A 24,694-nucleotide genomic window follows, 5' to 3' on the forward strand; every position below is an offset into this window, starting at 1 on the left:
TCAGCACCTGCAGTATCATCTGGGCTTAGAGGTTTTAATTCATTTCTTGCTTGGAAATCCATTTTAAAAGCGATGTCTGCAACCCCAGTATAAAAGAAAGTACAAGCAGTTCAGTCTGTCAACAATCTAGAAGTGAAACCACATTGCTGGATAATAACAACCAAAAGTCTTTCAGTAAAAGGCCAGGTGATTGCTTTTATCCAATGCCTTCTGAGCCCAGAAGACTTCAAAAACAAGACTGATGTTACAGGAAGTCTATTACCATATAAGGAAGATACTTTTAAGATGCCTGTATTTTTTCTTCTTTTTGATAAAAGCCAGAAATTTGGCTGGTTTGTAATTCCAATCAAAGTGGTAGACTGTTCAGATAAGATTATTTATGTGCTCTTTTTATTCCCTTTGTAGTTCTTTACAAAGTTTTATATGATCCGGTACTTTTGCTAGCCGATTACGCAAAGGAGAGGGGGAGGGATGGGAAATTCTCCTCCTCCTTTCCTCATCCTCGTGGATGCAAAGGGGGCTTAATCAAAGGGTCTTCTGCTTCTTTAATGTTGCTTTGTACACGTACTCACTGTTTCTTCATCGATGTTGGAGATGAGGTATGGTGCTCTCTTTGCCGGGCGTTCACCACTAAGCAGTCATGGCGGACCATGACTGTGCTCGTTCATGCTCTCACTTCGAGACGATCCAGCTCCTACCCGCTCGTAGCCACTCGCGGGGGGCTCAGATCAAGTCTCGTGCTCCAGACCTCTCTCTGGGAGGTCTGGTGAAACTCGGGAAACCTAGAGTTCCAATAAAAGCAATGAACCTTAGGCGGTGCTCGGGAGCGAGGCTGAGCAGCTGCTGCCTCGTAGCGCCGCAACCCAGAAGCTCCCTGTTTTAATTGTTTTAAATGTCTGTTAAACCCCCTCAAGTGCTCCCTATGGAGAGAACAGGGTTAGGAACAAATAATACATTCTAAATGATAAAGGGGGAGACGGATCATCAGTTTAAAATAAATCGACCAACCTGCTTCTCTGTATTGGGATAAAGACAGCATGGCATCAACCAAATCCTATTTCCAGGCACAAAAATAGGCAACTTGAACAAAATACTGCTTTCCCATAGCACTTGTTTATTCCACCAATGTATTAGGAACTTATAGAAAAAATAAGGGCCTGATGCCCAAAATGAAAATGTTTAGAGTGAGGGAGGGGGGAGGGTTTATTCCGCCAATGTATTACCGTGTTTCCCCGAAAATAAGACACTGTCTTATATTTATTTTTTCTCAAGAAGACACACTAGGCACCATCGCAACGGCCTGGAAGTCACCCAAGTCTCCAAGTTTAGAGGCCTGGAGAAATAAAGTGTGGGAACAATTCCTGATGGATAAGATAAGTGACACTTTAAATATAGCTCAAACGAATCTTTGTACAACGAAATCACTCTTTGAGCGCACCTAGTTCCCTTACCTTCAATATATGACTGAGAAGGATTTACTTCCAAACAATCCGGCTTATGCTTCTTGGTTATGCTTTTGAATATAAAATAATATAACATACCCCAGTATTAAAAACTCTGCACTGTATACAACAGTATAGCTTTTATCAGTATCCTCATAACAAGAGTCTTTAGTCGATATATATTTATTAGTAACGATTTTTTAAAATGCTTTTGGATTTAGACTTCAATGTAGTTAGAATTTTTTAAAGCAAAGTGTTTACTGTTTGGTATTTATACTCTGCTTGGTTTTGGTATTTTTGATGTAGTATTAAAATTTTAATAAAACAAAAAACAAAAAACAAAAAGAAGAAGAAGAAGAAGACACACTAGGGCTTATACCACAAAACATAGAAATCCTGCTAGGGCTTATTTTTGGGGTAGGTCTTATTTTCGGGGAAACAGGGTAGGAACTTATAGAAAAAATAAGGGCCTGATGCCCAAAATGAAAATGTTTAGAGTGAGGGAGGGGGGAAAGGGGACGGAGGTCACAGGGAAGGAAAAATCTGCATGCATAAACAATCGCTTGCACAACTACATTTAATTCTCAACTTTTGCAACTTCAAGTTTAAAGTCAATGCCAAGCCGCACGCTCTGAATTGCAAATTGCTTTTCTAAATCACTTAGCATCCATCCTTGAAATTTCACACGTCAACAGCTCATTAATATCTACAGTAAATGTAGCCCTACTGAAAAAGAGCCATGGGATTTTATTTTTTAAATTTTTTTTGGTGTGTTTTTTTACATTTTATTGAGACAGATAGCTCGCGCCCAGAAACGGAGCCCCCTTCAATTACAATTTGGCAGAAGCTAACTTTGGTTTTAAAACATGACTACAGGAATTTATGGCCGAGCTGCAATGGAAGTGACTATTTTGAATAAGATTAGCTGCTCTTGATGGGGGGGATGCTTGGACAGTGTTTATAAATCAACAGAGGTGCTCCTCAGTGGTTTATAATGGTCCACTTCAGCCCATCTACCATCATCACATAAGCGGTATATTATGATAAACGCAAAACAGTGGCGGGAGATTAAAAGTAATAAGATCAGCACAGGGGTAATGAATCCCGGCAGGCCTGGCACACGCAAAGTACTTCAAAAGTTTCATTTGACTTGCAGTTCCTCCCCCAGTTCCCCCTCCCCTTATGCTTTCTATCGAACTCCGACTGGAAAGAAAGAGATTTAGAGTCGACACCTCCGTGCAAGTTAAAGAGCAGTTTTACTGGTGTGACACAAGTTCCCTTTTCTCTCTCTTTTCCCTTAAGAAGTCAGTATGGAATTCAAAATCTGACACGAAGACCGTGGCAAGAAAAGGATCAAGTCTACACTGCCACTTTCACCTTTTACAGTGCCAGTAGCAGGTACTCCTTTGCATATTAAGCGACACACCCTAATGTAGCCAATCCTCCAAGAGCTTACAGTAGCTCCTGTAAGAAGAGCTCTGTAAGCTCTTGGAGGATTGGCTACATTAGAGGTGTGTGGCCTAATATGCAAAGGAGTTCCTGCTACAAAAAGAGCCCTGCTGAGTAAGCAGGCCTTCCAAGTCCACTCATGGTTCACCCCGGATCTTAAATGCTCCTTTGGCCAGTGGCAGCCATGTCGTGAGTTAAGTCAAAATGAGCCAGAGTTTTGTGGGATTTAAAAAACCTTAACAAACCCACAGCTCCCATAAACAGTAATCCACAGACAGTTTCATTGCAATAGAAAAATGAGAGTTTTTTATATCTTAAAAGGTAACCCCTGGTACAGACTAAGGGCTAAACTACAGGTTACAAGAGAGAGACAGCTGTTATCAGATCTCTTGAAGTTTTCTTCAACTTTCCAAAGCACCCATAAGGAGAGGGAGGGCACAATTCACACTGCGGGCCAAATCATCCGGGGAGAGGGGTAACCCTTTCCCCTGTTGCCCTCCACGTTTGGAGTCCCTCCCCCAAGAATTGCTGTTAACCACAGTCAGGGGCAGGCGAATACAATATAGTGTGGGAGTGGGTGGGGAAAGTAAATTGAGTACATGAATTTATATACTACATGCTCCACACACACAAAAAATCCCAAAGTGGTTAACCTGTCTGCTGCTTTTTAACGTTAAAGAAAACATTGGGTCCAGTCACGGATCACCCACATAGGTTGCCATTTGATCTTAAAATTCTGAACATGATCTGGGTCCGTTTCTTATTTATGCATTACAAATACACACACACAATTAAAGACAGCAGGCTACTTCGAGCGTCTTCAAGTGCATGCCAATAGGTTTAATTGCTGACTCTTTCTGAGCCGCTGTTCCTCTACCAAATGACATTCAGACATTAATTCCCTCCATCGACCACTCAGGATCATGTCTGGCTTGGAGGGGGGGGTGCGAATGGCAGCCCTGGACTTCTTATACTCCATTCCCCAGCTCTGTTCCCCTCACCCCCACCTCCCCCAGGGGAAAGAGAGCAACAAAATAGTTATTTCAGCCTTGCAGAATATGGGAAGCTGCTATACTTAAATAAGCGTAAGCCCTCCCCCAGTGGGATCATTCACATCTCCCAGTAAAAGAGGAGCATGCAAAGGAAGCTGCTATACTTAAATAAGCGTAAGCCCTCCCCCAGTGGGATCATTCACATCTCCCAGTAAAAAAGGAGCATGCAAAGGGTGCATGACATCCCCTATTACACTCTGCTTTTATAAACAGCTGCTGCAAACCAGCAGTGCAAAGGGATGATGCGATCTGTGGCAGTCTATAGCAAATCTAAGCGCTTATCTATACAATAAAGATGAGCAAGTTTTAGATAATTTTTACTCGTCTCTTAATAAGACTTAGGAACTGTAGTTTGTGTGCATGTAGAGAAGTCTCACTGCGGTGGCTCAAGTGGTTAAGATGCTGAACTGCAGACCGGAAGGTTGGTAGTTCAGCAGTTCGAGACCCAAGTGCCGCATGACGGAGTGAGCTCCCATCTCTGGCCCCAGCTCCTGCCAACCTAGCAGTTCGAAAGCAAGAAATTGCAAGTAGATAAATAGGTACCACTTCGGTGGGAAGGTAACAGCGTTCCGTGCGCCTCGGCATCTAGTCATGCCGGCCACATGACCACAGAAACATCTTCGGACAGGGCTGGCTCTGCGGCTTGGAAATGGAGATGAGCACCGCATCCCTAGAGTCGGATTTGACTGGCTTTCGAGCATGGGAAACCTTTACCTAGAGACGTCTGTGCTGTCACTGTGAGCCCCTTTCAAAGAACTACATTTCCCAGACTACCTTTTTAGGAAACACTATGATACTTAAACCAGTCTTAGTTTTGCTGTGTAGAGACCGGGGGAAAGGGTAATACTCAGGATCATCCCAGACAGACTCTTCTCAGAGATGCTCTTTGCGTTATATCATCTCATGATCTCAAAGGACAAAAAAAAAAAACCCCACTGCCACTTTAAAAGAATTACATTTTACAGTGACAGGAGAGGACACGACTGTATGTTGGCACAGCCAACTTCCAAGCCAAGCTGGGGGGGGGGGAATATTTTTAAAAGTTCCAAAACAATTAATGAAATGTATTGATTAAAGGACTTACGAATCCAGATGCAGAACTCTTTGGCCACTTCTTGAACACGCAGCCGCTACGATAGATTCAGGCAAACCTGGAAGGAAGATTAAAAAAAAAAATTAAACAGATGATGATGAAATGGGATGTGCGATGCTATATCAAGCAGCTTTAGGGGAACACATCAAGTATTACAGTTTGAACTTCCCTGATATTGTTGTTAGGTCAAGCAAGCCGTTTGCTGATATTTTATTGTATAAAGCCTGAACGGTTTATATTGTATGACAAAGAAGGCAGTAAGTATTACCTCGCTGCATCAGATCACAGGTCCATTAAACTACAGCTGAAAATAGCTGATTCCAATAGTGATCAACCAGATTCTGCAAGGAAGCTCACAAGCAGGATGGAAATAGCCAGCCCATTGCCTTCTCCCAGCATTTGGCAATCAGATATACTGCCTCTGACCGGGGAGGTTTAGCTGCCATAATGACCAATGACCACAGATAAACGGTATATCCATCAGTTTCTTCAATCATAGCTATGCAATACTTAGGCTTTGAAGATATAAGGAACTTGTTTCCAATTGAGTCTAGCTTCATCATGTCCCTGAGATACTGCAAAATGCTCTAACTTGTCTGCACATTGCAAAATCATCCACGCTGTATTTCTTTATTTCATTCATATTCATGGAAACTAAACCCCCTCTTCCATGACCGGATTCAGAGATCTTGTTCTAACTATGGTTGCTGCATGCACACACTGAGCCAGGAAATCTCTGACATCTCTCTTCAGACACAAAACTCTCTAAGTGGCCTTGGGCAAATTCCCTATGTTATCATCTCCAGTCTTCTATCTACAACACAAGGACAATGTCTACATTAGGTTCAGGTGCGTAGCCTTGTTGGTCTGAAGCAACAGAACGCTTCAGTCCCAGTGGCACCTTTAAGACCAACAAAGTTTAATTCTGGATATAAGCTTTCATGTGTATGTACATTTCTTCAGATGTGTGAAGTGTTGTTGTTGTTGTTCAGTCGCACAGTCAAGTCCGACTCTTTGCAACCCCATGGACCAGATCACCAGCCTTCCTGTCTTCCGCCGTCCTCTGAAGTTTGCTCAATTTCATGTTCATTGCATCTATGACACTGTCTAACCATCTCATCCTTTGCCGTCCCCGTCTTCTTTGACATTCAATCTTTCCCAGCAACAGGGTCTTCTCCAGTGAGTGCTCCCTTCTCATTTGGTGAAGAAGTGTACATGCACACAAAAGCTTATACCCAGAGATAAACTTTGTTGGCCTTAAAGGTGCTACTGGACTCAAACTTTGCCCAGTGTCTACATTACACAAAGATAATCCAGTTTTAGGCTACTTTAAGAGTTGTTGCTTTTCACATGAAACTCTGAAGTTTATTGGCCCAAGAGCTAAGGTAGTGCAATGGCTAGTGCAGGGGTGGCCAAACTTGCTTAAGGTAACAGCCACATAGACTAAATGTCAGATGTTTGAGAGCTGCAAGACATGAACATATATCAAACACACGTTTTATTGAAAAATATGCAAATTTACTTTTTATTAACATTAAATGAGACTGTCAAAATAAAAAACAGAAGGGGGAAAAACAGATATTGATAATGATATTTATTTGTCCAGTGATATTTATCTGTTTAATAATGATATTTATTTGTCTAAGAGACAGAGAAAGAGAGAGAGAGGTGGAAAGAAAGAAAGAAAGAGGTGGAAAGAAAGAGAGAGAGTGACAAAGAAAGCAAATGGATGGGGAGGGAGGGGGAATTGGGGAGGGAGCGAGCGAGAAAGAGAAAAAGAAAGGAAACAGATGAGGGAGGGAGGGAGGGAGGAAGGGGAAAGAGAAATGAAGAAAGCAAATAGATAGGGAAGGGAGGAGAGGGAGAGAGGGAAAGAAAGAAAATAGATGGGGAGGATGGAAGAAAGGAAGAGAGAAAGGTTGAAAGAATGAAAGGGGTGGAAAGAAAGGAGAGAGACAGAATCAGAAACAAAGAAAGCAAATAGATGGGGAGGGAGGGGAAAGAAGGAAGGGAGAGAGAGAGAGAGAGAATGGTGAAAAGAAAGAAAGAGGTGGAAAGAAAGCAACTTTAACTTTAAATGTGTCTTCCAAGATCCTCGCGCCCAGGGCAGTTGGCTTGGCTTGGAGAAGGGAATTAAAGAAATAAATGTCTTCTCAAAGCCGGCCAGCTTGGCAAGTGGGCTTTGAGAAAGCATTTAAAGTTAAAAATTGCTTTCTTTTTCAGCCCCTCCCCCCAGTTTCGGGTAGTAAAGGGCGGGTTATAAATCCAACATCATCAGAACCACCACCACCTCCTCCTTCCCCCTAGCTGGGGAAGGGAAGACTTATCAGGGAGGCATGCCTCCCCTTCGCTTCCCCAGCCACCCTGCCAGGAGCCGCACAATATGTGTGAAAGAGTCGCATGTGGCTCCCGAGCCACAGTTTGGCCACCCCTGAGCTAGAGTATTTGATTAGGACTGGAATGACCAGGATTCAAACACCCACCCCCAGACCATTGGGGGACCACAGGCCAATCACACATGATATCAATCTAACCTACCTCAGAGGGTTAGCGTGAGGATAGAACTAAGAGGGAAATGCTTAACTTTGCCCTGAGCTCCTAAGAGAAAGGTTTGAGGGGGAAACTGCAAAAATGCTCAAACTCAGCTTTGATAGTATATATTGATCTCATGCTACCTCCATTCTATCCAACATGGTGTGGCAGTCAGAGTGTTGGACTAAGACCTAAAAGACCCAGCTCTGAATCACCACTTGGCCAAGAAACCTCACTAGGTTACCTCGGGCCAGTCATTCATTCATTCATTCATTCATTCATTCATTCATTCATTCATTCATTCATTCATTCTCTCTCTCTCTCTCTCTCTAATCTAGCTCACAGGATTGTTGTGAAGATATGTGGAGGAGCATGGAGTAATGTACTCTGCCCTGAACTCCTTGGAGGAAGGGTGACATAAAAATGCACTAAATAAATAGGTGGTATACATATATCTCCCCTATCTATCCTCATAGCAACCCTAAGAGATGGGCTAATGCCATAATGCAACCCTAAGACAGACAGACAGCCTCTTTCAGGGCCCCCAACTGCACCACAGTGATAATAGTGGACCAATCTTTCAACAGTTAAGCATGATATAGTAAAGGTAAAGGTTCCTTTGCTCGAAAGCCAGTCGAATCCGACTCTAGGGTTGCGGTGCTCATCTCCGTTTCAAAGCCGAAGAGCCAGCACTGTCCGAAGATGTTTCCGTGGTCTTGTGGCCGGCATGACTAAAACACCAAGGCGCACGGAATGCTATTACCTTCCCACCGAAGTGGTACCTATTTATCTACTTGCAATTTCTTGCTTTCGAACTGCTAGGTTGGCAGGAGCTGGAACTAGAGACGGTAGCTCACTCCATCTTGCGGCACCTTGGTCTCGAACTGCTGAACTACTGACCTTCCACAGCCTGCAGTTCAGCATCTTAACCACTTGAGCCACCGCAGCTCCAACGCATGATATAAAAAGGTAAAGGTTCCCTTGCTCGAAAGCCAGTCGAATCCGACTCTAGGGTTGCGGTGCTCATCTCCGTTTCAAAGCCGAAAAGCCAGCGCTGTCCGAAGATGTTTCCGTGGTCATGTGGCCGGCATGACTAAACACCAAGGCGCACGGAACGCTGATATACTTCACCTCTAATTATAAATCTTAGAATCAATGACAAGGCCACTCAGTGAAGTTCATGGGGATTTGAACTTGGGTTTCCCCAGTCCTCAACCAACATCCTAACTATGTTCACACACTGACTAGATGATGTCCATTCACAGAACTCCAACTGGAGGAGGATGGAGAAAGGCAAAGGCAGGACTCACCGATCTCCACCAGCTGACAGCCCATTTGTGGCTTCCCTTCTTCACATTTAGAGGGACTAATTGTGGGAGGACCATCCTGCAACCCTGTGAGGAGATACTCCAGTACAAGCCCACAGAAATCACTGCCTCTGCATAGGAGCACACAGGCCTGTAGCTATGGTGGGGCTTTGGCCCATTTCTTAAAGACACAGCCCCACAAGAATTTCTCCTGTAAATGCTTTTTTCCAATCATTTTAAAATGATTTTTTAAAAGGCGTGTGCTCCTTTAAGGCGAGCAGGGTGCTGTAGTTGACTAATTCCTGCATTGAGCAAGGGGGTTGGAGTAGGTGACCTCCAGGACCCCTTCCAACTCTGTGTCACGAAACTGGTCTCCTTTAAGAGAGTTTTTCTGCCTGTTAGCTTTCTTGACTATAGAAGTCATCACCCCCACTTTCTTGAGTATAGAAGTCACCCCCACTTGCCAGCTTGTTATCAGAATTGTTGCTTAGGCTGGCAGAAGTGATTAATTTGCAGCAGCTGAGAACTGTCATCTGAAGTGATAGACAGCTTGCAGTTTAGAGTTCTATCCTGGCAACAGCTTTCTATTGGCTAAATGGCTTTTCTTTCTGCACTGAGAACTTCAGCCCCACCAGAAAAAGAATTTGCCCCACAAGCCACAAAATCCTGGCTACGGGCCTGGGCACGCAGAGTTTTGAGAGTCTGCTCCCCACCTGTATGTCCGCTGATTGTCCACTTGAAGAAACATGAAACTCATATGGAAAGGGGCCTCTATCAGCCATCCTAAGCCGACAAGACACTTTGCTTTTCTCCCACGTTCTTCATACATGCATCTTGCCCAACTTTAGGTGGCTGCTGCTGTAAGGATGGGCAAGGCCTGGTCCACAGCTGCCACAGGACAAAGTGGCAAAACCCTGGGGGAGGGAGAAAGGGTTGTACCGCGTCAGGTCGCACGTGGGTTACATTTTTAATGTCCCCTTTCCCGTAAAACTTCCCGGGGGGGGAATTAGCACCTCAGGGAGAAAGACCATCACGCAGCCCTGTGCATGCTGTGCTAGTTCCCCACGTATAAGGACGGTGACCCCTCACCCACATGAGGACTGACGCAAGGGAAATGAGGTAGCAGAATGGACCACACCATTTCAGGCTGTGGGTGGTAAATCCCAGTCTTGAATGCTCCCATGTAAAAAGATCCCAATAAGCTCCCTAGCACAACAGGGAGAAAGCATTCTGGCCCAGATCCCCCCCCCCCCACAGCTGTGGTCACCCAGCCACAGACTGAAGTGGGACAGTCCTTCTACCACCTCAGCACTCTGCCAGTTCCTTACGATCTCATTTTTGCCACGTGACTAGACCAGGACCAGGATCTCGTACATCAAGTGATTAAATCTGTGAAATTGGGCTAATCCAAGATTTATAATCTGCTGTAATTTGCTTTGAGCTATTTTGACGGTTGCTTATTGTCCAGATCATCTGAGCAGGCCTGCTGGATCAGGCTAGGGATCCATCTCTTCCAACCTTGTTCCACATGTTGGCCAACCAACTGCCCTGGCGGGCAAACAAACAGGGCCAAGGGATCAAGGCCCTCCCTGATGCTGCCTCCTAGCACTGGGATTCAGAGGTGTCCCTTTTCTAGATAAGGAGGTTTCCCTTTAGTCACCACGGCTAGTATGAATGAGGTTTGTTGCTTATGGCCACTGGCTGTCACAATTTTAAATAAAACTAGATCCCTAATGGGCTGCAGTGACTCAAGTGGTTAAGACTAGAAATGTAAAATTTCCGGAAATTTTGAAGCTCGGGAAAAAAAACCATTTTCCCTCCGGATTTCTTCGGGGGGGGGGGGGGGGGAAATTTTGGGAAAAATTGAAAAAAATGCTACATACGACTTTCTTTTTTTTTTTTTGAAAGTCATTCTTTTAGTTTAGGAACATAAAATATGACTATGGACATTTTTACTTGGCATGAAATTATCACAACTAGCATATTAAAAATATAGTGTACCCAAACAATTATTACAAACAGAATACCCATCCACATGCAAAAACAAAACTGAAACCTTTTTATTTTCTTCTGACAATCGCACCTCCTAAAGGAAGAAATGCATCTTGTTCTTGCATTGGAGAGTTCAGTTTGTAACCTAGGACTTGCTTGTCCTCAGTGCACAGAAATTAGATCAATCTGATAACATACATGTTTTTTAGAAATGATTTGGAAAATATTTGAACACCTTGTCTTAAAATATTTTATTCATCATGTTAAAGTAAAATGTTCCATAATAAAAATGTTTCTTTTCTTTTTTCAATTTTTCTAATTTTTCGAGGGGGGGGGAAGGCTTCAGGGGGAAAACGAGGAAAAAATGTTTTCCCCCCGAATTTTTCTGGTTTTTTTCTAGGCCTTCACATCTCTAGTTAAGACGCTGAACTGCAGACTGGAAGGTCAGTAGTTCGGCAGTTCGAGACCAGGGTGCTGCATGAGAGAGTGAGTTCCCGTCTCTAGTTCCAGCTCCTGCCAACCTAGCAGTTCGAAAGCATGAAATTGCAAGTAGATAAATAGGTACCACTTTGGTGGGAAGATAACAGCGTTCCGTGCGCCTCGGCATCTAGTCATGCCGGCCACATGACCATGGAAACATCTTTGGACAGCGCTGGTTCTTCGGCTTGGAAACGGAGATGAGCATCGCATCCCTAGAGTCGGATTCAACCGGCTTTCGAGCAAGGGAAACCTTTACCTTTACTTAGATCCCTAATATCTTGAAATACACATTTAGTTATTAAATTCAGTGAGAATTAAATTCATTTGTACAATATCTAAAATGTCTAAAATACCTCAAATTAAAATGATATACAGGATTTACGAATTCCACTTCCAGTTGTAACAACGTTTATGCCTTGCATCTCAGCAGGCTGTGTTCCTAAGAACCACCTTTGCTCTAGCTTTCCTGGTTGATAACACAAAGACCATAGCTAGTAGGCACTGATGAACCTGTCCGCCACTCTCTATGTAAACCCCTTTTAAAGCTATCTATGCTCATGGCAGTGAACTGTTGTAATTAGACTTGCCAGGTCTGGATTGGAAAATACCTGGAGACTTTGGAGGCGGATGCGGGAGAGTGTGGGGTTTGGGGAGGGGAGGGGCCTCAGCATGGTACAATAGAGTCCACCCTTCAAAGCAGCCATTTTCTCCAGGGGAGCTGATCTCTGTCAGCTGGAGATCGGTTATAAAAAGCAGGAGATCTCCAGGCCCCACCTGGAGACTGGCAGCCCTAGTTGTAATGTGTATTTGATGAAGTTTGTAGAAGCAGCTTTGAGCACAGGAAAAGCAGCATATAAATGCTGAAATCTCTTTTAATGTACTGTGAATTCCCATATGCCCTGTTAGGAAGGGCTGCATACACAAGGTTCAGTATTTTAATCGCCTATCCCCTCCCCCATATCTTTGATACTTCACTTGAAAAGTTACCTGTAGCAAACTTCTACAGGCTGTTTCACTTCTCCAACTAATAGAAGGCAAAACCAAAAAGCTGTCGATCACTTCAAGTCATAAAGAGGCCCAAGATGCTATCCTTGTAGACAAGTTTTCCGCAAGTTCAGCAAAATGACTTTCTAACGAAATCAGGAATTGGTATGAACCCAGGAAGTGTTCTAATCTTATTTCATATCTTCAGGAGCCCTTAAGGTAGAAATTCAGTCTTTTGGTAACTTTTTTGTCATTTTTAAGGCCTACCTCTATGACAGGTAGTGGGAGATTTAATCTCAACTGGCAAAACAGAAAGAAGTTATGAAGGTTCAATACTAGCCTCCAGTGTCAATGGCATCTTTGCTATGACAGAACAGCATGTAATGCAAGGGTTTTTACCTTGGAAGAAAATGCTAAGCTAGGAATAGATGAAAGTTTATTCTGTCTAGTAGCATTGGGGTTTTTGAAATCATAGACAAGAGTTTTCTTCCCCCCTTAGCCGTGTTTCAAACTTACATGCGGTGTCCTCCAGTTCTGTGAGCCAATTAGCATATCAATTTCCACCCAGAAATGTTATTTTGCCAAGCTACTTTTGATGACACATTGCATTGCAACAGATGCCTATAGTTTATACTTGCCTTGGCGACACAGGCCTTTCAGATGCCTTTAAATCTTAAAGCAATGCATACCAAGATTTCAAAATCAGCCCCTGTAATCAAGGAATAATAACTTTGCATTTACTACCTTTCAACCATGGACGTCTAAGAACTATTTTACAGGCTCCACACAAAGGCTTGTGGGAGCCACCGTCTGCCCACCAGAGACCTGACTATTACTCACACTAGGTGAGCAAGCAAAGAGCAACTGCAAGGCTGCTTTCGCACTAGAGTTGCCTCGATGTTGTGCCGCCGTTTGCCCCTCAAAAAACAGGATCACGAAACTGCGGGGGAAATCAGGCAAAGCCGCGAGTCAAAATGCAGCCCCGCAGCTTTGGGTGTGAAATTGACCAACAGCACCGGGGCAAACGGCGGCGCAACATCGAGGCAGCTCTAGTGCGAAATCAGCCCAAGACAAAAAGTCAGAGTTTGGTCTTCCACGCAGTTGGGTTAGAGTAACCGACTGCTCTAATAGGGGAACCACCACCACCCCTTCTTTGCACAATGGAGGCCATGGAATTGAAGCTGCTCATGACACAAGCTTTATGGGGGAGGAAGAACCCTTGGATGACATGGGAGGAGCCTATTCCCAAGGGTCTTCCCCACTCCACTGAGTTGTGGGTTCCACCATGACCTTCGTGGTGTAGGAAAGAGAGACATTGTTGTGGTTCTCACACCACAAAGCTAAAGCCAGGAGGAACCATAAAGGGGAAAATACACCACAAACCAAGGTCCTCAACTAAGTTGGCAACCTCCAGGTGTGACCTGGAGGATCTCCTGCTATTACAACTGATCTCAAGACTACATAGATCAGTCCCACTGGAGAAAATGGCGCTTTGGGGGCTGGACTCTATAGCATTGTACCCTGCTGATGTCTCTCTGTCTCCAACTCCCCAGGCTCCACCCCCCAAATGTCCAGGTACTTCCTAACCCAAAGCTGGCAAGCCTGTCCTTAACACAAATGGCCAGAAAGACAGAGCAATGTTCCCTCTAAGCTGTGGAGTCCTGTGAGCAAAAATTCAACTTTGTGAGCTACCAGCATTAAAGTTGTGAGCAGGCAGGTGATTTGGCTACTGCATAAATTAGTTTGCCCTGGACTGGAGCCATCCTTCCTGAGTGAAGACAAAAATGTGTGAGCTGGAGGCTGAAAAACTGTGAGCTAGCTCACACTAACTCAGCTTAGAGGGAACACTGCTTCCCAGTGGAGATTTAAAAGACTAGTCAACTATTCCTCTGGGTAAAAGAACACAACGCCCTTACTGTAAAAAACAGTTCGATACCTCTCTACAATGACTCTGCACAGAGGTTTAACAAACCGCACATCTGGGTAGCACGGTCGGTGCTTCTGGCTTATAAAATACTTCCAAAGCTCACCAGTACACTGCGTGACTATTTTATTCAGTGTCACACAGCCTTAAAACAAGTCCACACTGTCCAATTTTTTTTAAATCTTTGCTATACCAGATGTTTAAATATTTGCTTGTGTGAAACGAAGGAAGACTGGAGCTAGAAAAACATCGGAACACAACTGTGTTAACGGAGTGACAGGAAAAGATTACACCCCGACATATTCAACAGCAATCAAAGCGTCTATTAATTTGTGGGACTTAAAAAAAAAAAAAATCAGCATTCCTAATGTTTTAACTTCCTCACTCACATCTATAATGTTCAGGTTAGTTTTCCATGATAGATTTTTAAAACTGTATTAGTACCTGGGATTGATTTTTCTTAACACCATACTTACATAAGATAAACATAAAATAAAGTACTAGCACCACTCCCAGCATATCGAACAATAAATAATAGATTCTCCTGACAGGACTTTGATGACTGGGCAAAGCCCAAACGCTTTCAGCCAAAATCATATGGAGCCATAAATCACTCTTTATTTTATAGAATATTTCAAAATGGATTCCTGCTTTCTACCTTGAAAGTCATTCCATGTGTTATTTATAACTAGCGAAGACCAGAAAGAGAAAAAGAGGGGAAAATTGCACGGAACCAGAAAATTTACAGTGGCTGGTTTTTATAAAGAATAACTTCTTTTTTAGAAAAGCGGGGAGGAGAGGGAGAAACAGAATGACTAGGACACAAAATCAGAGAACGCAAATACCTTGAGGAGGGGGACAGGTTTTATTTTATGCCTTAAACAGTGTCGAACAAACAGGTCCTCGGCAATATCCTGGATAAGTCGGAAGGCAGCAACACAAGCTGCTAACCAAACACAGAGATTCAGAATGAAGAATGCCGCTTCATTTCCAAACCCGCAACACGATGAGTACGGGTCCTGCCCTGTTCAACCAAGAATCTAATCCCAGCTTCCCCATTCCAGCGATTCCTGCAGCATTGTTCTTGAAAAGTTCAGCTAAGGAATCTGATTTTACGTTTTCAAATGACAGATCGTGTATCAGCTAGGATACCTGCCAGTAACATTTGGCACAATTTTCATCTGAACAAGGGGGTCACGCTTGAAAAATCAGCTGGGGAAAGCAAAGGATTTCACTGTTCTTGTTGATTTTTACAATAGGTAAATATGATTTTAACACATGCTACATGATGTTAATATGCATCAACTGGGAGCTGGGATGTAAGACAGAGCCATCTAGATTAGGACCTCTAAAGACCAGGGGTCATTTCCTGCAGGAGCGCACAGGAGCAGACCTCCGGCAGTAAAGAACCCAGGGGGCGGGCACATGCCACAAGCCCCACCCCCTGCTCCCAGCAGCCCTCAGTCAGAGCAAGAAGCAGCCAGGTAAGTTGCAGAGCTCCCCCCGGCCCCCTGGTCCAAAACAGTCCAGTGTCACCTTTAAGACCAAGTTTTATTCAGGTACAAGCTCTCCCTCCTCTGCCAGGACTGATCTGCACATCCACCCCCCCCCCCGATAGCTAGCCATCCAAAACAGTCCAGTGGAGCCTGAGTGGTGGGTGTAGCCTTCTGACACACTTCCGGTGATGTCAGGGGGTGTGGCATATCCAAATAAGTTATGCTAATGAGCTCCTGCACCTCTTTTTCTAAAAAATGACCCCTGCTAAACATCCAGGTCTGAATCACCACCCTGCCATGGAACCTCAAGCCTGTTGCTATCTCTCAGCCTATCCTACCTCACAAGGCTGTTGTGAGAATAAAAAAGAAGAGGGGGAAATGATGGTGCAAGTGGCTTTGGGTCCTCTTGCATGAAGGGATGAGGCTGTGTTGGGTGTTATGGGACGCGGAGTCCCTCCCAAGGAGCCCTCCAGCCCCACACAAACTCTCCTCCTTCATTCAGCCCTGAAGAGGCAAGAGCTTGACAGGGGAAGGCCCACTGCATGTGCGCAGAACAGCGATTTCCACTTCAACCTGCCTGCTGTAACACTTCCCTTTAAGCTTTAAAGGAACACTTCCCTTTAAACGTTTACCCCGAAAATGGCCTCCGTGAGATCCCGAACTCGTCTAAACGCTAAAACTAGGCACCGTTTAAACATTGTTTTTAATAACGCGGTGGCGGACCTCCGCCTATGCGCACACCGCCAATGCTTTAAAAAAAATGGCAGGTGAAAAGCGGAAGCCTCGGGCAGCTTTCGAGCGGGGAGGGGATTTAAACCGGAAGTGGCTCGACACCGGAGGAGCCTAGTTTTAGCGTTTTGACCTTAGTAACTGCCTTGTTCACAAACAACTATGATAGATCATTTTAGCACACTAGTAGCCTGAAAAACAAGGACCTGTTCTCTTCTAATCAGTAAAACTTTCCTTACCTGGTTGTCTTAAAGTAATCCTAACTTGCCATAGATGACCAGTTGCCTTGCTGGACACCTTCAGACAATCTCCTTCCACTTGATGCTTGTAAAGCCATACGACATGGTGTAGTGGTTAGGAGTGTGGACTCTAATCTGGGAGAACCGGGATTGATTCCCCACTCCTCCACATGCAGCTGCTGGTGTGACCTTGGGTCAGTTACAAGTTCTCTCAGCTGTTCTCTCACGAGCAGTTCTCGAAAGAGCTCTCTCAGCCTCACACCTTGCAGGGTGTCTGTGGTGGGGAGGGGAAGGGAAACGAGATTGTAAGGTGCTCTGAGACTCCTTCGGGTAGTGAAGGGCAGGGTATAAATCCGATCTCTTCTTCTAAAAGCAGGCCAATACCTCAGTTTAGTTTAATAACAACCATTTAAACAAGCCCAAATGTTTAATCATCAACAAACTCATAAGCTCTCTAGCCCACATACTTATTCTTACTTATTATCAACTTCGTTACTGATTTCTTGCTCAGAAAAATTAACATGTTAACATGCTCCTGTGTCAATTTATGTTCAGATGATTAACATCGAAGGCCAGCATTAAAAAATGCACATTCTGCAGACAGCTGATGATGGCGGAATGTACACGGAACCATTTGCCAGTTTGCTAAGCCTTGGAAAGTGATCATTTACAGGAATATATAAAAACAGTAAACAAATCCTTATTGCTTAAACATTTACTGTTTTACATTCCTAAATCAACTCATACTAAACTCCCCATAAACCAACTGTACTGGTCAATGCCTGAGAGATTCCCCTGTTCCTCTTTAGGCTTGGGAGAAAGATGGGGGAATCTTACCAGAAAAAAATGTACTTGCTTGGTGCCGAGCACATTTATGGACCCCTGTAGCTAAATGGAGTGAGCTAGAAAGTTATTTCCAGTTTGTAAGTACCCAAATGAAAACAAGAAGCACCAACCTTGCAGTGGGATAAAGGGGGGGGGGGGATGGGGACAACAAATGTCCTGAGTGTCAGTATGACAGTTCGGGGTACCCTGTTGATCAGGTTCCTGGGATTTGCTTCTCACTTGCTTAAAAGGTAAAGGTAAAGGTTCCCTTGCTCGAAAGCCAGTCGAGTCCGACTCTAGGGTTGCGGTGCTCATCTCAGTTTCAAAGCCGAAGAGCCAGTGCTGTCCGAAGACGTTTCCGTGGTCATGTGACCGGCATGACTAGACACCAAGGCGCACGGAACGCTGCTACCTTCCCACCGAAGTGGTACCTATTTATCTACTTGCAATTTCTTGCTTTCGAACTGCTAGGTTGGCAGGAGCTGGAACTAGAGACGGGAGCTCACTCTGTCATGCGGCACCCGGGTCTCGAACTGCTGAACTACTGACCTTCCACAGCCTGCAGTTCAGCGTCTTAGCCACTTGAGCCACCGCAGCTCCTACTCTCACTTGCTTGGGAAGCATCAAATACTGGCATGAAACTAAGCAGGCCTCAAAAGTCTTCACAGCACCGAAGAAACCTTAGTCTTTGTCTATATTTACAAGGGATGCATTTTAAAAATACGTTATATTATGCCTGTGGTCATGCAAAGGGTGTTCTTTTTCGAAAGGATGGAATCTGGGACATCTGCAAGCACACTGTCCTGACAAACTTGCAACCGTTTGAAAGACAAACTGGGCAAAGCTAGAGGAGAGGAAGCCCTTTGCCACTGGGATGGCACGGATGGGTCAATTCATTATATTAGCAGCAATATACACCATGATGTGTCAGCAATGCTTTTCTGCCACATACCCCGGCCAAAGGGGACAACCTCTATGCAAGAGACGAAATTAACACCTTAAAAACAGAAACACTCCAAACAGAAAAGTTACACAGGGAAACTTCTATGACAAGCTATAGAGCTGGAATCCGCGTGCCGATTTGGTACTATCAGACTGGGACTCCATAAAGACTAAAGGGCTAGCTGAGCTCACTACTCAATATAAATACTTCTTTACAGGCAAGAAGAAGATAAGGCCACACCGGTAGGTAGGAGAAACAAGGAACAAGGTACAAGGCAAAGCAGTTTTATTCGATCTTACACATCTCGCTATATGCTTTGTCAGGGGATCTAATGAAAAGTTTTAAAATGCAATCATATAAATTCAAGTAAAATGTATATACAGAATAATTTTAAAAAATTAAATTAAAAGTACTTATAAAATGAATCAATACTCACTCTGGGCATGCTATTGGGATACCTTACATATTCTCTAGTGCGATACAAACATTTTACAGTTTATAAGCAAAAATCTTCTAACAACAAAAAAGATAAAAGAACTAAAAATATATATTAATACGACGTCCATAAACACCATTAGACTTAAAAGTCCTGAGATGCCCAGAAGAAAGGCAGACAAGTGAGTATTTTAAATAAATAAAAAATGCCACGATACTCTTTATTTTATAATAATCAAGGTGGAAATGAAGAACCTTGACACGCAAAAAGAGGGCCTCTGTGTGAAAGATAGAGAGAAAAGGTGGATGCAAATAAAAATAATACCGTCTTCTTCTTGGGGTGGTGGCTGGGAAGGAGGGAGAGATATTAATACAAGGGTCAGCAACGTATTGAGAATTGGAATGTTAAATGGAACACTCCTGTTAATATATACTTTGAATTACAAACACCGGATCACACTCTTGTACCTTGTAGGAATTCATTCAGAAAATCTACCGTCCTCCCTGTCTGTACTCGGAATAACTGAAGTGGACTGGGATGCCTACTTCACCGATAAGGATACATTACAAGGCTGAAGAAGTCCTTCGCTTTACCACTCTGAATGTAAATACGGACGCACAGCAAAACCATGAAAAATGCTGAGGACCAATCAGCCCGCATCAAGTGATCTTGAACGTGCACTTCTGCAGGGAAGAAAGCTGCGCTGTCCTTGCCTTTTGACCACCCATGTCTCCCTAGCGAGAAATATTTCAGAACCTACCTTTTTAAAATTTACATAACAAAGGATCACGGTGGCCACATTTAAGAATCCCTCCTTCTCACAGCACCTGGCAGAGACAGGTGAGATTAATGCCGGATTCACAGGGAAGTTAAAAGCTTTTAAGGACCACTTGATTAGGTGTCGCCATTCAGCTCCGCGTGATGCTTTCACCGAGATGTGCCTCATCAGTAAAATAAAAGCAATCCACGCAAGGAGACAAACTTCGGCATGCAGGTTCCATTCAGGAACAGGTGCTGCACCATTTCCCAGATCAAATCCTGCACTCAGGGCTTCGGGAGTGTTTCCCTGGGTGGGATTGTATAACAAAAAGAGGTCAGCACTGTCACTCTGGAAAATACTAATTGCCTGTTTGTCAGCATGGGGGTAGGGAAGCTTGTCTTCAGGCCCCACCATTCTTCCCACAACAGATAGTTAAGCACTATCAAAGCTGATAGTACTCACCATCGGATTAGGACCGCCAACCTCCTAGAAAAAATGTCCCCTGAATAAAGCCCTAATGGCTTATGAAACCCTACATGGATTGGGATCAGAGTACCTGAAAGAAGAAGAGGAGATTGGATTTATGCCCCGCCCTTCACTACCCAAGGGAATCTCAGAGCGGCTTACAATCTCCTTTCCCTTCCCCTCCCCACAACAGACACCCTGTGAGGTAGGTGGGGCTGAGAGAGCTCTTGACAGAAACTGCGCTTTTTCAAGAACAGCTCTTATCAGAACTATGGCTTGCCCAAGGTCATCCAGCCAGGTGCAAGTGGAGGAGTGGGGAATCAAACCCGGTTCTCACAGATTAGAGTCCGCGCACTTAACCACTACACCAAACTGGCTCTTGGTGTATGGGAGAAGACCATCTTCTCCCATACATCCCTTCCTGGGAACTAAGATCACAAGGAGAAGCCCTCTTGACTGTTCCATCAACCCAAGAAGCTCATCTGGTGGGTATAAGAGAGAGGGCCTTTTCAGTGGCAGCCCCATGGTTCCCCAAGGAGGTGCACCTGGCCCCCTCACTCTTTAAGAGGCAGCTGAAGACAGTTTTATTCAGGACAGCATTTGATTAGCTCTTCCGCCTACTGGCAGCTTTAAACTATTGGTTTTAACTAGTGGTTTTTATGTATTTTATTATTTACACTGTTAAGCCACCTTGAGTTCCTATAAGGTGGCTAATGAATGGTTTAAATAAAATAAATAATGGGATGTGACCTACCTCCGTGTCATGAAAACGGAAAAGCTTTAGCTGCAACAGAGATTATAATGAATGAGAGCTTTTCAATCCATTGGATAAGTGGTAACCGGTACTAGACAAAATGGATATAGACAAATTTGACTGGGAAAAATATTATGGTAGCTAAGTTTAAAATCTTACTATATGGGTCATGAGGTTAAAGCTTATTTAGTCAGCAATCGCTGTATTACTGGTTAGATAACATAATTGTTTAATTTAAGGAGTTAGAACCAACCTCAAGCATAGAGCTGAAGTTGCAAGACTGAAGGAAATCTTAGGGTATATTTAATGACAAAGATATGACCTGTATCGTACTGTAAAAGCCAAGTTATAATGCTATCTGAGGTTTCAAAACAATATCAATGTATAATGTTTATGTTTATATAAAGTGGTTTGCATGTATCTACTCTACTGTACTATAAAACATCGAAAATTCTTTTTTTAAAAAAAAGCTTTAGCTGCCCATTTCCATACATTACCCCTCCATTTAAAGGGACATTATATTCCATGCCTATCGGCAGCCCTACATCAGATAAGTGAGTAGATGCATACAGACAAATCTTAACTCAATACTGAATGTGCCTATTCCTCTCTCAACCAGGGGTCATTTCCTGCAGGAGCGCACAGGAGCGGAGCTCCGGCAGTAAAGAGCCCAGAGGGCGGGCACATGCAACAAGCCCCACCCCTTGCTCCCAGCAGCCCGGAACCACGAGGAGCAAGAAGCAGCCAAGTAAGTTGCAGGGGGCCCCCACCCACGCCAAGGCGCAGAGCCCAGGGAAGGCCTCCGGAGCCCCACCACCCGCCTTTCCCGGCACCTACCTACCTACCTTCCCCTCCTTCTTTCCCTTTCCCTCCTAATTTCCTTCTCTTCCTCTTTCTTTCCCTCTTTCTTTCCTTCCCCTCATTTCCTTCTCTTCCTCTTTCATTCCCTCTTTTCCTCCTTCTTTCCTTCCTTCCTGCACAGATCTGTGCGTTCCCCCCCCCCCATAGATAGCAATCCAAAACAGTCCAGTGGCACCTTTAAGACCAAGTTTTATTCAGGTACAAGCTCTTCCTCCTCTGCCAGGACAGATCTGCACGTTTCCTCCCCCCCCCCATAGCTAGCAATCCAAAACAGTCTAGTGGCACCTTTAAGACCAAGTTTTATTCAGGTACAAGCTCTCCCTCTGTGGGTGTGGCATATGCAAACAAGTTATGCTAATGAGTCATGCTAATGAGCTCATGGACCTCTTCTTCTACAAAATGACCCCTGCTCTCAACCCACCAGTTTCCTGTTAAGAGGTGGGGTTCATTGATGTGGGAAAGGAGCACAGCACAAGCTCTTCTCTGACCCCCTTTCAGAGGTTCAGCGAGTGTGAAGGATTTGGAGCAGCTAACCAGGGGAGAAACCAAAACCTAACATTTGAGGGCAGCTGCATGGCAGAATTTCCGATATGAAAAAAATGCACAAGTACAAAGTTTTCCTTATAAGCTGTGTCTGATTTCTTTGTCTTGCATCCACCAATTACTAGGACGGATACAATAATTTTTTAAATCAAAAATTAAATAAATATAAAGAGTTCTGGATTTCTCCACCATCACCCAATCTGGGAGAACTGGGTCTGATTCCTCACTCCTCCACATGCAGCTGCTGGCATGACCTTGGGTCAGTTACAAGTTCTTTTGGAGCTGTTCTCTCAAGAGCAGTTATCAAAAGAGCTCTCTCAGCCCCACCTACCTCACGGGGTGTCTGTTGTGGGGAGGAGAAGGGAAAGGAGACTTCGTCAGGTAGTGAATGGCGGGGTATAAATCCAATCTCCTCCTCCTCCCCCTTCAGAAACTGTGCCCCCGTAACCCAGATTCACCTTTTAGCGCCACCTTGCCATCCACTCCTCACCCTGCACCTTCCAAGATTTGTGTTCATGATCTAGCAAGCCTGTGTCCAATTCCAACCACAGCTATTGATTAATTAAGTAGCACAGCCACCTCTCAGTAGCCCTTTCATAAAATGGAAATAGAAATATGCCCTTAAGGGCTATTTTTAAGGTCAAGAAGCCATTTACTTGACATGAAGTTCTACAGAGCATTATTATAAACATAACATTTACTCAGCAGGCTAAGTAACTGAGATGATGATAGAAGAGGAAGAAGAGGAGGAGGAGGAGATTGGATTTATACCCCGCCCTTCACTACCCAAAGGTGTCTCAGGCCCCGGTCACACGGCAAAGTTGCCGCAGATTATCCGGGCGCGATCACACCCCAACATTTGGGAAGTGGAGCGCACCCGTGGCTTACCGCCGACAATGCGCCTTTAAAAACTAGTACCTCCAAGGTACTAGTAAACGTTTGCCACGGCTGCCTCCAGACGCCCGTGGTGTGATCGCGCTGGGCCGCGGCATTCCCCTCCGGTCCCTCGTTTACCCGCTGGCACCGAGGGAAGGACCCGTGGTGTCCCGCCAGCGCATCTGATCGCGTAATCGTGCATCAAACTGCGCCGGGACAATTAGCCACGCCTCCCCCCCGCAATATCCGGCCTGTGTGACCGGGGTGCTAGAGTGGCTTACAAACTCCTTTCCCTTCATAGTATAATCCTAAACAGAGTAACACCTTCTAAACCCACTGACTTCAATGGAGTTAGAAAGTATATCTCTGCTTCAGATTGCACTGACTTCTTATATCCATATCCTATTTTTCACTCAAAATCTGCTCCCAAAGGGACTCATAGGATTCACAAAAGCATTACAAACAGCATTCAAATGCAATACAAATGCTTCTCAGAAAGGAGATTCTTAGCTGAGCTGGGTCAAAGTACAATGGAAAGTGTGCTCAACTGTTTCTTATCTTTCCCTTGATTGTGTTAAGATTCTTAGTATTCTCCCCAATGAGCTTCCAAAAACAAGCAGGGAGGAAGAAGCAAGTAAAGGGATTGACAAAGGAGCAGGAGCAACAGGGAACAAAATATTCAGGTGGCAAGGCCCAGGGGAGGAGCAGAGATAAAATGAGGCTGGGTTCTTGATGCATAGCCAGTAAATGCTGCATTTTAATCTGGCTTCCAATTAAAGCTGCCAACTTCTTACTGGCCGGGGAGATGGGCCTTTAAACAGCTGCAAGGCCAAAAAGGAATTTTGTTCCTCCTCGTTTTTCCTCCAGGCCATCATTTGCTGAAATCTTGCTTATCGTGCTGCTGCTAAAACTCCTGCCAGAAGAGATTTTGGCAAAGCTAGCAGAATACTTGAGTGGCCGTGGGCAAGCAGCAATATGTTTGCAGCTTCCATTCCCTCTTTCTAAGAAAATTAAAAGGCAATAGACTTACACAATTTTCTGTCTACACCCATACATTTGTATATAGATATACACATACATACCAGCTATACATAATGTTTTACGCCGCTGATGAAGTGGGGCTCTAGCCTTGTGCTACGCGACATCTTTCTGCTAGGTGCCACTAGACACCTTGGCTGCAGTTGCCTTATACGGAGTCAGACCCCTGGTCTACTTCCATGCTGTCACTTTTGTCACTCATTTTCCCCTACTGCTTTGCCCCCCCACACACACATGTTTTGCTTCCTCTGGGACTACTAGAGAAAGCAAAACACAATTGGGGGGGGGGGATACTCTGAAGCAACAGGGACAAACGAGTGACAAAAATGACAATGCGGAAGCAGTCAGAGTCCAGGGACTGAGGCAGTGATCTTTCACATCCCCTACTAGCTGAACAGGAGATGCTGAGAGAGGGTGGGGAGTCTGGGGACAAACCCAGGACCAGTGTTCCCTCTAAGCTGAGTTAGTGTGAGC

At 44.4% G+C, this 24,694-nt stretch overlaps 1 protein-coding gene across 1 annotated transcript in view; it reads right to left on the reverse strand.

Moving 5' to 3' along the window:
- CHM (choroideremia (Rab escort protein 1)) overlaps positions 1–24,694 on the reverse strand; it is a 113,008-nt gene that overhangs the window by 87,606 nt on the left and 708 nt on the right. The window contains 1 exon segment of the mRNA XM_015417892.1: positions 5,028–5,094. Coding sequence (XP_015273378.1) covers positions 5,028–5,094 — 67 coding nt within the window.

The sequence above is a fragment of the Gekko japonicus genome, unplaced genomic scaffold, assembly GCF_001447785.1.
Source record: "Gekko japonicus isolate JY-2015 unplaced genomic scaffold, Gekko_japonicus_V1.1 scaffold585, whole genome shotgun sequence".
Lineage (NCBI taxonomy): Eukaryota > Metazoa > Chordata > Lepidosauria > Squamata > Gekkonidae > Gekko > Gekko japonicus.